The 17,124-nt window shown below is 36.4% G+C and overlaps 1 protein-coding gene across 5 annotated transcripts in view; it reads left to right on the forward strand.

Annotated features, from left to right (window-relative positions):
* The window catches only part of LOC126823231 (serine/threonine-protein kinase TAO1), a 51,522-nt gene that overhangs the window by 13,836 nt on the left and 20,562 nt on the right, over positions 1-17,124 (forward strand). For 3 of the 5 annotated variants that reach the window (XM_056101578.1, XM_050551918.2, XM_056101576.1), the window contains exons 2-11: positions 4,131-4,356; positions 5,686-5,757; positions 7,011-7,112; positions 8,317-8,362; positions 9,417-9,566; positions 10,180-10,332; positions 11,249-11,424; positions 12,600-12,794; positions 14,538-14,672; positions 16,106-16,147. In XM_056101578.1, coding sequence (XP_055957553.1) covers positions 4,225-4,356; positions 5,686-5,757; positions 7,011-7,112; positions 8,317-8,362; positions 9,417-9,566; positions 10,180-10,332; positions 11,249-11,424; positions 12,600-12,794; positions 14,538-14,672; positions 16,106-16,147 — 1,203 coding nt within the window. In that variant the 5' untranslated portion in view covers positions 4,131-4,224. The remainder of the gene's footprint in view (positions 1-4,130; positions 4,357-5,685; positions 5,758-7,010; positions 7,113-8,316; positions 8,363-9,416; positions 9,567-10,179; positions 10,333-11,248; positions 11,425-12,599; positions 12,795-14,537; positions 14,673-16,105; positions 16,148-17,124) is intronic. The other 2 variants (XM_056101575.1, XM_056101577.1) reach the window with 1 other exon arrangement.

Consider the following 17,124-nt stretch of genomic DNA (forward strand, 5'->3'; position numbering starts at 1 on the left):
TAATTAACTTATCCACACCATAATCTACTCTCATGGTCATCGCGAGCCTGTAATATTTAGCACATTGGAATACATTATTTGAAAAAAATGGATAATCAAGACTTTGTTTTTTATCCTACCGGCTTTAGGCTAGCCTAAATACATTATTTGAAAAAAATGGATAATCAAGACATTGTTTTTTTTATCCTACCGGCTTTAGGCTAGCCTAAAATTCAAAAGCTAAGATCTCAGTTCAGAGTGGAGCAATTTGACTGAAATTTTCAACATATTCCCTTTACATTATCTATTTTTTTAACTATTATAGTGAGAACTGTCAACTCGTTATCTAATCTCCCAGAATTCCCCACATGCTGTATGCTGTGTATACAACAATTGCAAACATATTGTGAGATATAGTTACTGGTGGTAAACCTTATTGTTTATTAGATCTGCTATTATCAAGGACAATTTTGAACATGTGCATAGATAATATTTTTGCATTAGAATCTTTAATGGTGTCTTAAAATACAAAACTTCTAAATACTTGTCAGTTGTGCTAAACAGAGGGCCTTGAAAAGAACAGTGTTTAGTCCTTTGGATGGGACAGAAAAAACAATATTTTGTGGCGTACATGTTAAAGAATATTTGACATTGGAGAGAAACGCTGCCGTCTGGTTTAGATTTCTGTATGGTGTATGTCAGTCGTCATTAGCCTTCCAACATAGCAAACATGACTTATTGGTGAATTTAAATCAACATTGATGATGTTATTTTACCAGGTAAAGGGAATTTGCTGAAAATTTCAGACAAATTGATTCACTCTGAACCAAAAATGTAGCTATTAAATTTTAGGCCTAGCCTCGATATCATTCTGGATAAACTCATCAATGAGCGTTGAGCAACAGATCAGATTGAGATTCAAATCCAGTAAATATTGCAGGCTAGCGATGCCATCAAGAGAGAGTTGATTATGGTCTGGATATGTTAATTAATGTCTAATTAATAATTTAGATAAGAAAGACCTGCAATAGGCAGATTTAGCTCTTGTATAATTTTTGTTTAAATAAAGCAAATTATAGAGAAGACAAGATTTGAGTGAGTAAATATTATAAAATGCGTTTATATGAGGAATGTAAAGATGATATGATAGATATTGGATTGTTAGGGAATCAAATATGTCAGAGATGAGGAAAACTCTTGATAAAATATGTTGACGTAAAATATACGTATTTCTATATTAATCCTTTTATTATCTGTGTAAACATAACATCTGATGTTATTGAATCTAGTTAAAGATACCTTCCCATGTCAACATCTAATGTTATTGAATCTAGTTAAAGATACCTTCCCATGTCAACATCTAATGTTATTGAATCTAGATAAAGATACCCACCCATGTACAACATCTAATGTTATTGAATCTAGTTAAAGATACCTTCCCATGTACAACATCTAATGTTATTGAATCTAGTTAAATATACCTTCCCATGTCAACATCTAATGTTATTGAACCTAGTTAAAGATACCTTCCCCTGTGCAAACTGTTTGAATTGATGATACCTCAATATAACAACATAGACGCTTTACTTTATGTGAAAATATCATATCAATTTAATTAACTGCATATCACTGCAAGTGTTTCAACGGTTTTCTGGATGATAATAGGAATAATAAACAAAGTTTGCATGGATGAAGCTTACATGTGTCTGTGAGACTGTGACGGTCATTTTGCATATCAATGTACATGTACACGTAACTGCACTCGAGCTATGTTGAAATACATGTACTCAGCAATGAATGTAATTCTTCAACTATTTTGAAATGTGTTTATATGTTTATAACTGGTTATAATGATGTATGTGGGGTATATTTAGAGTTGTGTGTGTGATAATGTTTGATAATAATTTATTGTGTTTAGTATAGTGGTATTTAAGAAGTATTTAGGAACTGTGATATAGAGCAATAATAACATCTAATAGAAAAACTGAACTGATAATTTATATTTTAGAATTATTTAGTCACTGAATAGAGCAATAAACTAGAACAGATCTGATGGAAAAACGAATAATTTATCTGTATGTTATCAAGTTAAAGATACATTATGGGAGATAAGATAAAGAGATGGCAGTTCTCGCTATAATAGTTAAAAACTAGATAGTGTAAAGGTAATTTGCTGAAAATTTCAGTCAAATTGATCCACTATGAGCCGAGAAAGAAGCGGGTGAAATTTTTGCATAGTCTTGGTCATCATTACTAAAATCATTAATATAAACAGCATAGTCTCGATTATCCACTTTTTTGGATTTAATTATCACTGGCCGTTAGCGGCATATAGGAATCTAATCCAGCCAACATCGAAGGCTAGCCTTGACATCGAGAGTTTATTATGGTCTGGATAAGTTAATTAATGTCTAATTGATAATTAGATGACATTTCAGGCCTAAAGAAAGACTTGTAATAAGAAGATTTTGCTCTTGCATAATGTATGTTTAATCGAATTACAATCGACATAAAACTTGACATGTTTGTTCCTCAGACAATTGTGCTTAGATTGACAAATTTTTTATATGACGTCAAAATTCCAAGATATCTGTGATGAATTCATGCTGGTCAATAGTACTTGTATTAATATTGGATGGCCGTAGGCCGAATGGTTAGCGCGTGCACGCTGTATCATTAAGTCTGTCACTGAGTCAACTGGCGTGGTGTTTATTCCCCAATTGTACATGACAAGGTGTAGGGTCACCTGTTCAAACCTTGTGGGTTTTCCCTGGGTCCTCCAGTTTCCTCCCACTGCTAAGGACCCTTACACGCAAGCAAATTATCGAAATAAAATAGAACCGTATGTTAGTCCTGAAGTGACCTAGTTTGTGTCAACTGGATGTTAAACCCCATTTCTCTCTCTCTGTGTATTAATATTATAAACTGTATTCCTAAATCATACCTTTTAAAATCAACATATTAATGTAGAAATAATTTGTATTATTCGGGATCATTAAGTTGAATAAAGTAAGGAAGTTATTGAATAGAAATAAAGTGTTGAATGGTTTGAAAGCGTCTGTGTTGGGTGTAACTTAACATATAGTAGTCTTGGTGCTGTATTATTGATTAGGTCGATCACATCTTGTTGATATATATTAGTATACCAAGTATTATTATGATTTGAGATCAGTGGTGGCACAGTGGGTAAGGCGCTTGCTTGCGAATTCAGATGTCCCAGGTTCAATCTGTGTGTTCGATGTGAAATATATACATGTATATAATTAAGTTGACCACATGTTGTTGATATATAGTATACCAAGTATTATTATGATTTGAGATCAGTGGTGGCACAGTGAATAAGACGCTTGCTCATGAACTAAGTTGACTACATGTTGTTGATGTACATGTATAGTTTACCAAGTGTTATAATGGTTTGAGGAGCTGGTTTGTGAACTCGGGAGGCAATGGATTCAATCCTACAAGTATTGTAGGCTGCAAACATTCCTTGTGATTTTCCAGTGTGTTTCCAAAATTGTTTCGAAGGAATTGTTAGCGAGCAGAAATTCGCCCGTGTATCTGTTATCACTCATCACTTCAGTCAGTTATATAGAAGGATAACTCGTGTTTTCCTTTTGTGTTCGTCACTTTCTTTTGTAGAAACCTTCACTATGCATCTGTTAAAATTATATTTGGAACGTGTTTAACAAGTTCTATCACATATGTGATAATGACTGACAACAATAAATAGTCCTGTGTACACTTTCACGTACACATCACAGAATCCTTGACAGTTGGAATTAAATTCCTGTTCATGCAAATTTTCCTCAAAGCATACCATATACCATAGAGAGACAGAAACAACACAAACTAGGTCATTTTGGGGCTAACATGGTTCAATTTTATATCAATTATGCGCTTGCGTGTATGGATCTTCAGAAGTGGGGGAATCTGGAGAATACAGTTGTCACGTCCCAAGTGGGGAATCGAAACCATCCCACTGGATTTAATGACAGAGATGATATTGTGTATTGTTGGTTCTGTGTATACCGTATGTCTGTATTCAAGTGACCACATGTCGTTGATTCTGTACGTGTACCTATGATTTCAGGTGACCAAATAATTGATAATACTACTTGTAGAGTTGTTCATATATATACCTATTATTTCAGGTGACCAAATAATTGATAATACATGAAGCTATCAACTAATTATGAACCTGACCGTGTCCTAGACACCAGCTAGAAGAAGGGAGACAACCCCGCCATGCCTCATTTACCCAAACCGGGAAACCTTAAAGATCCAGACGTTGTTGGACTATTTTGCAATGATGACCCCGACAAAATCTTTTCAGAGCTGCGAGAGATTGGCCATGGCAGTTTTGGAGCAGTTTACTTTGTAAGTAAATAGATAAAGAATTATACATTTTATTTAACTCGGCAAACCTCAGCAGATTCCAGTACCCTACATCTAGCCTCGACTGGATGACGAAGTCCGTCATTGGAATTACTTTCAAGTTCACGGATTACCAACAGCGTTGTCCATGACGTCGCCTTTGAAGAATGTTTTATCATACAAATATTTCTAAGTCTGAAGCTATTTTTCTTTCATGTTTATCAGATTTTCTTCAAACAAGGACAACTTTGCAATGAAAATTCTGCATATGCTTTGAACGACACAATTATGATAACTTCTTTTTAAAAGTGGCAAGTGTTCCTAATAAGTAAACCGGTGTCGCATCGCAATTGTATAGGCATAGGTACATATCACTTACCTTCATACAGCCGAAGCTAGATGTAGGGTACCGGAATCTGTCGACGTTTGCCGAGTGCATTACATAGATCATGTGTTAGGTTAATGCATGTTTCATGAAAGAGCGTGTATGAATTCTTTCATTTACGAGTTGCATTCAATAATTTTTATACGCCCACATTTAAATGTGGTTGTATATTGTCGTCGCCCCCGTCCGTCCGTCTTGAGACGAACAAGTATAATGATTTTCAATGAATCTTTATGACTTGAACAGCTAAATCCATGATTTTAAAAGTTTCATATTCTAAATGTTAGCATGGGGCAGAACTTTATAAAAACCAAACAAATTCTTAATCTAATGGTTTTCTGATAATTACTTAATGAGTTGTTACTCTTAATCAGATTTTAATGTATTATAAATGTTTCTTTACCTAAAAAAGTAAAAATATGCGACAACTCTTGTTGACTGCCCGGACGATATAGCTGCTGTGGGCGTATGTTTCGCTGCCTGGCAACCTATCTTTATACGTTCATATTGAAATGTAGTCGTTTTCATGTATTGTCGTCAGTACTGCGTTCACAAGAGGTTAAAATTATATGTCCGATTGACTTTAAATTTGTACACCTTGTTAAATGTCATGAGACGAAGAACCCTATTGCATGGGACAGAACTAGAAGACAAACACATCCTAATGGGTTTATATTCTTGATCAGTTTTGGACTGCTCGGACAACTTACTTCCTGTGGACGTATGTTTATTGCCTGGCAACCTATTTTTTTACGGTGTAAGAGAAAACAGGGGACAAATAGGGTGTTCATCTGTATGTCAGATTTTCCGGAACATAATATCCGTGCTTCTAATGTTCAGACTTGATCGAGTCAGCTGACTACATGGGAAAACCCAAGTGAATATTTCATGTAAAATGGCATTATTTTAAATTTCTGTCATTAATTATTTTCAATGTCCTTTTTTAGGCCAAAAATGTTATCACAAAAGAGGTGGTTGCTATCAAGAAGATGTCCTTTAGTGGAAAGGGAGCTACTGATGTAAGTATTAGCCATGTAATAATGGACGTCAATATTTATAGACTTGCCGTAACAGACTGTTTCATTGGCTATTCCCTCACATCATCCAGAACACCGGTTATATAACAACTCTTCAAAATCCTAGCGTAGTAAAGACAAATAAAACTAAATTTTGAACTATAAAAAAACGAAACGAAATAGGATCTGTGTTTTAATCAAATTGATTGTACCGTCTGTCTACACACACCAAGCCAGATACCCGGGCAATCCCAGATCATTGTACCCTACCTGTCTACAAATACCAAGCCAGATACCCGGGCAACCTCAGATCATTGTACCATACCTGTCTACAAATACCATGCCAGTTTAACAAGCCTGGAAATAAGGCACCTGTCACAGACAATGTCAGGCACAGATTCAGGCTTTGTCAGGCACTAAACCTCAGGTGCCTGTCATTTTGTCCGGCACTGATTTGTCTTTTTATTGATATTATTAATACATGTCCGGCACTAAGTTGAAAATGTCAGGTACTATTTCATTAATTTTGACATTTTGTCAGGTACATCTAAAACTGTTATTTCCAGACCTGCAGTTACCCGGGCAATACTAGATACTAGATAGAAGCTGGTATAAGGTCATATGATATAGAACCCTAAAGAATTTTGATGTCTTCTTCTCCCAGCTTAGGGATAACGTTTGTGGTACAAGCAACGTGTCTCGTTAATTGAATGTCACAAACGTAGAAAGTGAACAAATTTACCATAAAATAAGTTACTGCTGCATCTTTTAAAAATGAAGTCAGTTTTATGATAATTTCTCAATCTGATTAAAACACAGATCCAATTTCGTTTCGTTTTTTATAATTTAAAATTTCGTTTTTACTTGTCTTTACTAAACTTGGATCTGGAAGACTTGTTATTTAACTCGTGTTCTGCTTGAAATGAGGGGTCAGCCCATCAAATGGTCTGTCGAATGGAGCATTTGATCTTTTTTGCGCGGAACTGGGGGTAGACATTACCAGCGATAGAAATCAAAACAAAGCAGAAGGAGATTTAAAAAAGCATGGCGGTCGCTAATTGGTTAATCGAATGACTGACGTTATCGGGTCAAATGTCGCTTGCTTGGTACCTGACGTCATAGAATGTGAACTCCCACTATAACTTGTTAGATCTACATGTAGTGTAGGCCATCGAAAGTATAAAAAACGAAACGAAATATAGATCTATATTTTAATTAGATTGGATAATTTCTACGATATGTTTTTTATTTTTCAGAAATGGCAAGATATCGTAAAAGAAGTAAAATTTCTTCGTCAGCTCTCGCATAGAAATACGATAGATTACAAGGGATGTTATATAAAAGATAATACAGCATGGGTACGAATTTATAAATAATCTTAATTTAAAATCAGACAGTTGATGAATTAAGACTTGATATGCAAATCTGCAAGGAACAAGCCTGTCAGTTTCTGTTGTGTCGAACTGGAATTGGCAGAGTCTAAAGCATTTTTCGAAGTGTGTCACCCCCAAAAACTACAATATGAGTAACGTTTAGAGTTCTGCTCCTGGTCCAAGAGCCACGGTGGCTCAGTGAGTAAGAAATTGTCTCGCTAATCCAGAAGTCCCGTGTTCGATCCCTGCGTTGGCCAAGAAAGTTCATAAGGATTTTCTGCCGTGGTTCCCACTTGTTAGGCTGGCCATAAGAATATTTCTGTTTCTCCTAACTCGACCGACAAGCTAAACCACCCCCGACTGGTCGGATATTGTCATGCTTCCATCATCCACAAGTTCGATTAGCGTGAACTTTTTACAGAGAGATCTTGAGGTTAAAGTTCTCTTCTGATTGATTTGGAATTCATACACAGACAGCGTTTATGCTCATGAGATGAAGAAGGGTAATGATTTTCATGGGCGAGAATAAAAAGCCAATCAAATGGATTAAGGATGTATGTTTCGTTGCCTGGCAACTGATCTATTAAAATCCGATAAGGTCTGCAGTTGCAGGAAAATATTTCAAAAACACATGTTCATTATCTTTTACAATTATATCAATACAACCAAATCCCAAAACAGTCAGAAATTTATCAGAACCAATTATTTTTACGGCCATATGCCTTTTATTTCAATATTATCTACGTCCCTGTGGTTTGCATTTGTGTAATTTGTTAAACATGACTAAAGACATCTTCTATTTGTTTATCCAGGAAGAGGGGTGGGGTAGTGGTTTAACATTTGTGTGAGGGTGGGGGGGGAGGGAGGGTGAATGGTCCAACGTGTACAATATTGACCCCTTATGTGAAAACAAATTATTGAAATTAGATTGTACCCAATGTTGTACCTTATTTATTCCCAAAAGAAACTGGTTTTTGTGGAGTAGATGTTAAACCCCATTGCTCTCTCTCTCTCTCTCTCTCTATATATATATATATATATTTGATAAGATATCCTCTTGCTCTTTTGCTTTTCTAAATTTTGTAATGTTTGTCCATTTAATTATTTATATTGTTGGTCAGATAGAATGGAAGGATCTCTCCTCTATTCACCAGTGACATATATATATTTATTTATGTTTGTTTTGTAGCTTGTTATGGAATATTGTTTAGGCTCGGCTTCAGATATTATTGAAGGTAAGACCTACAATTTATTACGGGGGTTGGATGTCCGAAGCCTGGCCGAATGGTTAGCACAGACGCGCTGTATCATAAGGTCTGTCATTGAGTCAACTGGCGTGGTTACCCTTCCAAGGTTGTACGTGACAAGGAGTAGGGTCGCCTGTCCAACCTCGTGGGTATTTGTCCAGTTTCTTCCCACTGCTAAAGACCCCTACGCACAAGCAAATTATTGAAATAAGATTGAACCATGTGTTAGCCCCAAAATGACCTAGTTTGTGTTGAGTGGATGTTAAACCCCATTTCTCTCTCTCTCTCTGAAGTTTATTACACTTACAAATACACCAGGGCTTTAGTCAAGGTAGCTTAATGATGGATTATGTAAGATTTAGATAAAGAGCTGACAATTCTTGCTATAATAGCTCAAACATAGATAATGTAAAATGAAAATATTGAAAATTTCATTCAAATTACTTTATTCCGTGCAAAGATATTGAAAGGATGTGTGCACTGATAGAAACCACAGTCATAGTTGTTTGAGATTTTTATGCTAAATCATTAAATGGTCGAACCGTTATAATCTAGTTAAAATCTTGAGTATCCTATATCAAGAGTTGATTGTGGTCTTGTCATGTTAATAAATGTCTAATTAGTACTTTATATAAGATTTAAGGCCTAAAGAAAGACCTGTAATAGACAGATTTAGCGCTTGAATAATACCTGTTTAACCAGTAATATTTTGAGAATGCAGCATTTTCATTGATCAAGAGAGAACATTTGGTGCAATGAACCATTGGCATTCTTAAAATATTTGTACAAAGAACCTATGAATTGATGGGGGTGGGGGTTGAAGTGGGAGTTGGGTGTTATGTCAAGTGGATGTTAAACCTCAGTTCTCTCCCTCTATAACAATTATTATTGTATGTTTATAGTACACAAGAAGCCATTGATAGAGATAGCAGCTATATGTCAACTTGTTAGTCTCTCTTCCCCCCCCCCCTCTTCTCGCCATACCTCCCCCTCTCTCCCCTCCCCGATATTATTATTACTATGAGTATTATTATGTTTACAGTTCACAAGAAGCCATTGAGAGAGATAGAGATAGCAGCTATATGTCAACATGCATTACGTGGTTTATCTTATCTTCATAGTTTAAATAGAATACACCGAGATGTTAAAGCAGGCAATATATTACTTACAGAAAATGGAACCGTTAAATTAGGTTAGTCCTAAACATTACTTTAATTTCTAAAGCCATGGTGGCTCAAGGATGTAAGTTGCTGGCTCGCTAACCAGGAGATCTGATGCCAGACGTGTGGGATGAAATACAGAGGTCAGGTGTACATGGTAGGGTGTTCAGTCCCTGCATTGGCTGAGAAAGTTCATCCAGATTTTACAGCATGGTTCCCCCTTGTCAGTGGTGCAGGAGAAAGGACCTGACAAGGACATCTGTCTAGTCATTCGGATGGGACAAAAAACCGAGGTCCTGTGTACGCATTGTGAAGCACGTAAAAGATCCCTTGATATTTGGGATTCGATATGAGAGTGGGCCGTAGTACCGATGTCCGAACAAAATTTCCCTCATAGCACATTGTATGGCGTATGCCTGTCTTCATTAGCCCAGTTCGGAGCAGAACAGTAGGACGTTAAACCCCATTTCATTTCATTAGGCATTAATTTTAATTGACATCCAATAATGAAGACCAAAAAATCACTGAACCCCCCCCCCCCCCCCCAGAAATACAAAGTATTTGCTCAATTTCGTGCCTCAATAATGCATAAAATAAAATACCTACATGCACCTAATTACATTTGTTTTAAATCATATTTTCTAGCTGATTTTGGTTCAGCATCGTTAGTCAGTCCAGCCAACTCTTTTGTTGGTACGCCATATTGGATGGCACCAGAAGTGATATTGGCGATGGATGAGGGTCAGTATGATGGGAAGAGTGATATATGGTCTCTTGGTATAACGTGTATAGAATTAGGTAAATAAATCACAATTCTTTTATAACATTTTATTTGTAAGAGAGTCGGCCACCGCAATTGACACGTTTAGGTGAGTGATCACTCTCCTTATTTCGCAAAGTCTGCTTATAAAAAAAAAAAAAAAAATATAGGGGAAAAAAGTCCTCACCTGTGGGCTAAGGGGAGACAACTTCAAGGGCAGATAATTTCACGTTTTGAAAGAGTTATTGCCCTTTGGACATATTTTCAATGAAAATATTACCACCTAAATTAATTTGTTTTGTCTGATTTATTATTTAACAAAGGGCTTGATATTTCATTTCCGTTTTCTACAATCCTAAAAAATAAATTGAATGGGATTCTCCATTAAGTCCACCAAGTTTGACCTGAAAGCAATCTGCAAGATTCCACTAATTTTCTTCTGAAAGCAGTCTGCTAGAGTCCACTAAGTTTCTCTTAAAATCAATTGGTTAGAGTCTACTAAGTTTCTCCTAAAATCAGTCTGCAAGATTCCACTAGTTTTCTCCTGAAATCAGTCTGCAAGAGTCCACTAAGTTTCTGCAGAAATCAGTCTACAAGATTCCACTAGTTTTCTCCTGAAATCAGTCTGCAAGAGTCCACTAGTTTTCTCCTGAAATCATTATGCAAGAGTCCACTAAGTTTCTGCAGAAATCAGTCTGCAAGAGTCCACTAGTTTTCTCCTGAAATCAGTCTGCAAGAGTCCACTAGTTTTCTTCTGAAATCAGTCTTCAAGATTCCACTAGGATTCTGCTGAAATCAGTCTGCAAGAGTCTACTAACTCCAAACTTCTTATTGGGATTAACTTCAGTTCTTTTCTAAATGTAATGGCTGTAAGTCCATCACATAGTAAAATGTCACACATATCTAGACCTGGTTTTATATAATATTTAAGATAATTTACGATTTTATTTTCAGCTGAAAGAAAACCTCCGCTGTTTAATATGAATGCTATGAGTGCCCTGTATCATATAGCTCAAAATGATTCTCCCTCTCTATCTGGTGGCGATTGGTCAGATAATTTCAGGAACTTTGTGGACGTGTGCCTCGCCAAAAATCCTGCCGACAGACCGTCAGCAGATGAACTATTACATGTAATGTTTAATGTGTATTTTTAAAAAAAGCTATATATCTACAAATGTGTAAGATAAAATAGAAATCAGTGAAATTGCAGTGTAAAAAATGTGAATTTTGGAGATGCTTGGACTAGTTGGTGTAGCAATCAACGACCATGATGTGAGCCATTGAAATGCGTTCTGCGTTGACTGAAAGACTGATCTTATTTCACTCATTTTTACGGGTTTTGACTGACCAACAGTGAAATTGTCTGGTTGAAGAACTTACCTGCCAGACAATTTACGTGTTCCGATTTTGGTGAAACTTGGACTTAATGTTTATAACCCAAAGATCTTGGTTCCTTTCGATATTCACACATATCAGTCTTTAACTTCCTGATTTATTGCCCTTGATTGTACGAAAAATCACGTTTTTAGCTTGTGGTCCCTCTAGAACAAACAATTTTTATCCAATTTAAAAACCTGTTTGAATATATTCACGTTACACCCTATCAATGGCAAAATGGCCACCCCCTTGTATGCAAATAGTGTAAATATGTGGTATATCAAGGTTGTTGACCCTCTAGAAGCCACAATGTTGATACGATTTTGATTAAACTTTAAATTTATGTTTATATCACAAAGATCTTGGTTTCTTTCAATAATCGCCCATTTCCGAACTTAGCATCCTGGATTATGGCCCCAGTTTGTTTGAAAAATCGCATTTTTAGTTACTCATGTCTTGGGCCAAGTTCTGAAAATGGCCTTGTTCCTTTTATTAAACACCCATATTTATCTCTGTGAAGTAAAGAACCCCAGTGTTTCAGGGTGTAGGACGTTGGATCGCTAACCTGGAAGTCCCGTGTTCGATTCCTGCGTTGGCTAAGAAAGTTCATCATGATTTTCCGGCAGGATTCCCCCTTGTCAGTGTCTGGCAAGAGACTACCTACAGTTGTTCCTATGGGTACGGTAAACTGAGATCTGGTCCACACGTTAGCGTGGATGTAAAAGATACCTTGACAGCTGGAATTTGATAGAACAGTAGGCCGTAGCGCCGCAGTCCTGGCAAAATGCCACTCATAGCAATATACAGAATGGCGTAGGCCATTACCATTAGCCCAGTCGGTGCAGAACAGTAGGACATTAAAACCAATTTCATTTCTTTTATACAATTTCTCAATAAATATTTAATTATTTTGAGGGTTTAATTTCAGGATCCATTTATAACTTCCACGCATCTTGGTGATGTTATCAATGAATTAATATACAGAACTAAAAACGCTGTACGGAAGTTAGATAATTTACAATATAGACGATTACAGAAGTTGATAATTAACGGTGAACATGAAGGCAATATTAACGAAGAGAAAGATTCGAATGATACAGATGATGTAGAGACTTCTTCTCAGGTAAATCATCAATTTTACAATTTTATTAGGGCCGAATGGTGAGCATGTGCGTGCTGTATCATACAGTCTGTCATTGAGTCAACTGTTGTGGTTTCAAATCCCCGGTTGTACGTGACAAGGAGTAGGGTCCTCCAGTTTCCTCCCACTGCTAAAGACCCCTACGCGCAAGCGAATTATGTAAATAAAATTAAACCATATGTTAGTCCCGAAATGACCTAGTTTGTGTCGAGTGGACGTTAAACCCCATTTCTCTCCCTCTCTTTCATCGGGATTTTCCAGCGTGGTTCTCCCTTGTCAGTGATGCACGACAGATGGTCTGGCAAGGGACAACGTATAGTCGTTCTGATGGGATGAAAAACCAAGGTCTTGTATACATTTCAAATTGATACAAGAGTAGATTGTGGTGCAGTAGGACGTTACATCCCATTTCATTTCGTTTCGTTCTCTGTTGTTATGCATCATATTTATACTGTACATTTTCCTCATAGCACACTGTATGATGTATGCCCGTCTTCATTATACCAGTTCTGAGCAGAACAGTAGGGCGTTAAACCCCATTTTTATAGGCCCACAATTTCTTTGTTCAACCTTATTAATGCTCGATTGATGAAAGTTATCATCCGATGTGTTTGAAATTTATATGCATCATTTAAGTTTGTGAAACAGCTGCCTATTGAATTTCAGCAATTTCCGGCAATAATTTCTAGAGTTATGGTGGTTGTAAACCTTGTGAACGTTTGAATGACAAAAGTGATCATATTATCTGTATGAAATTTATATGCATTATTTAAATTAGTAAATTGTCAAATTTCGACAATTTCTGTAGATTACTTCTAGAGTTGAGACCCTTGTTTTAGTTTGTAGAACCTTGTGAACCCTCAAACGGCAAAAATTATAATCTGATCTGTATGGAACTGTCTTGTAAAGGCCCCCAATTACCTACAAAGGAATAAATATGCGACAATCCTTGTCGACTCCTCGGATGATTTAGGTGCTGTGGGCGTTTGTTTCGCTGCGTGGCAACCTATTTTATTTAAATACAGTTGGAAATGAAATGAAATGAAATGGGGTTTAACGTCCTACTGTTCTGCTCCTAACCTGGGCTAATGAAGACGGGCATACACCATACAGTGTGCTATGACCGAAATTTTGCCCGGGCAGCGGCGCTACAGCCTACTCTTATATCAAATTCCAACTGCCAAGGGATCTTTTACGTGCACGCCAATGTGTACACGGGACCTCAGTTTTTCGTCCCATCCGAACGACTAGACAGCTGTCCTTGTCAGGCCCTCCGTCCTGCATCACTGACAAGGGGAAACCACGCCGGAAAATCGGAATGAACTTTCTCGGCCAATGCAGGGATCAAAAAAAATGAACTCCAGGCTAGCGAGCCAGCGTCTCACCCACTTAGCCACGTGATCCCCCAAATACAGTTGGAGTAGAAGAGTAGGACCTTAATGATTATATAGAGGATATTTGTCATTTTAGAGTGAATAACATGTTTTATTTCATCGAGAAGCAAGAAAATATAAATGTTTTCTTGCTTAGAGATGAAATAAAATATGTTATTCACGACAAAACGACAAATGTTCTATTTATTTTATGATTTTACAATCATTTTAGGTAAAAACAACATGGACTACTTTGTCCGCTTGGAGCCAGTGGAATAACACTTTTATTTCACTGATAAAATGCGGTATTCCACTACTGATCATAAAATAAAAAGTTATATTATATTTATAGGATGATGATCCAGATGGTAGTAAATCAGGAAGTTTAACAAGTCATAACAGTAATTGTGCTAGTAGTCAGAGTAGTATAACTAGTTATCCTGGTGCTACCACAGATATAACTAGTTTTACACAAGTTGATGGTAGTGTAAGTATTATATCTCTCTTATTCTCCCTGTCACTTGTACTCATATTGTCTTTACGTGATTGTAGGAGTTGGGTCCCTTGGCAGTTGGAATTTGATATAAAGGTAGGCGATAGTGTCGCTGCCCGGGCAAAATTTCCCTCATAGCACACTGTATGGCGTATGCCCGTTTTCATTAGCCCAGGTTAGGAGCAGAACAGTAGGACGTTAAACCCCATTTCATTTTGTAGGGGTTGGGAGGTCTAGTGGTCAGTGGAGATGAGGGTGTCTGTCACCTGTACTCTAGGTCATATGGGGGGGGTGGATGGCTGAATGGTTAGCGTGCGCGCGCTGTATCATAAAGTCTGTCATTGAGTCGACTGGCGTGGTTTTGAATCCCCGGTTGTATGTGACAAGGAGTAGGGTCGCCTGTCCAACCTCGTGGGTTTTCTCCGGGTCCTCCGGTTTCCTCCCACAGCTAAAGACCCCTACGCGCAAGCGAATTATTGAAATAAGATTAAACCATGTTAGTCCCGAAATGACCTAGTTTGTGTCGAGTGGACGTTAAACCCCATTTCTCTCTCTCTCTAGGTCATATGGTCTGTACATGACTGTAGGGGTTGGGTGGCTGAGTGGTCTAGCGCAATCGCTTTAGGTCATAAGCTTTGTTATTGAGTCAAGTGGCATGGTTTCGATCCCAACCTAGTTCTTAACTTAACAAGAGCAGCTATGTCTGTCTAAACTTGTATGTTTTCTCCGGGCCCTACTGCTGCTATAGACCTGTATGCTCACCCAAAACCTCCCAAACCACTTGGATCGTATAGTTAAATCAAAACTTACATTTTTATCTATATATGTCGTTTGTCAAACTACCTTTTTTACTTTTTATTTATATAAAAGTGGGTTGATCAACTTTGATTTTTTTTGTATAAATTTTTGATACATCCAAACATTGAAATTATTTATATTTCTGGTGGATGGAAATTTGTATATACTATGATAGGTTAAAGGTTATATATACAATATAAACATTGATATAGTCACGAGAAATAGTTTTATCAGATAATTTAAAGATATTTTGATGAAACTATAAAATGTTTATATCAATATATCTAATATGTTAGAAATCTTTCCTGTTGTATTCATCTCCTGTAAACAGAGATTTGAATATCGACAATTTTAATTAAATCGCCGTGTTATTCCGGTGTCCCAGGTTCAAATCTTGGTGTCACATATCCGTAAAACAACGCTTGACTGTTGGAAATCGCAAAAGTTCAGATGTCAAGGCCACTGTCACGGCAAAATTCTCTTACCTCACATTTGCTCATGTTGCCATAGAAATAAGAATAACCTTGACATTGACTCTAAATGTTGTGACAATAAAACCTGATTGTATAGGATGTATTTGTGGTAATTATAAAGCTGTGATATATTTATATAAGTATTTATTCCTATAGCCACCCCATACAGTACATGTACAGTTACATCAAATACAACAGGTATCAACCAATCTATCAAACAAGCATGCGTTATTTATTATTAATTTATACCAGAAAATCACTTTAAACTCTTCATATAAATATGAATATCATCAAAAAACACGATTTAAAAACAAATATGTGTCGGACAAAACGATGGCATGAATATGTTTGACCAGTGATCGGTGCCATATTTGCAGACCCGGGAATAAAGTCATTTTCTGATCCTTTCTTGTCACAGTTTAAGTTTTTTAAGTTAAGTTTTTATATTGACACCGTTTTGTAATAATGTTTGATGAGTTTTATAAACTCATGTCTAGTTGATTGTGTATATTTTGTTGTTTTTCAAAGGTACACACTTTTGTTGTATTATCGTAATCAAATGAAATTTAATCACATGAAAATAAAGGAGCCAAGCGTATTTGATTGAAGTAAAAATATCTAAATGTTCGTTCTATGTATAGATGTAGAAATCTGAACGAAGAAATATCTCATTCCACAAATCATATCAACATATAAAATCAGATGAAATCAACAATAATTTGATTTCTGAACCAAATCTGGGAGATCTTGTCGTTTTTGAATGTGATATTTAATTTAGAATTAACACATGAAACAAAGAAAAAAGATACGTTCAGGCTTTTGAAATCGAAATAAAGTCGTATGGTGATGTTAGGTTCAGACTGCAAGAAATAGTTTGTATCTTTGAAAATTTGATTTTGTTCAGCATGATATTTGTATTTATTTAATTGGAATGCTGATCACAGACAACCCCCCACTCTCACAATATTATAGCCTTGACCAATAAGTCACATAGAGCCCAGATCAATGAGTCACGTAACTTCTCTACCTTTTAGAAACAAGATTGAGTTCTGTGATTTGGTTATTTGAAAGTTTCGGACTTTATAGTGGAAATATTATTCTGATTAAAATACAGATCTATTTTTTGTTTTGTTTTTTTATACTTTCGATGGGGTACACTACCTGAAGATCTGACA

The sequence above is a fragment of the Patella vulgata genome, chromosome 6, assembly GCF_932274485.2.
Source record: "Patella vulgata chromosome 6, xgPatVulg1.2, whole genome shotgun sequence".
NCBI lineage: Eukaryota > Metazoa > Mollusca > Gastropoda > Patellidae > Patella > Patella vulgata.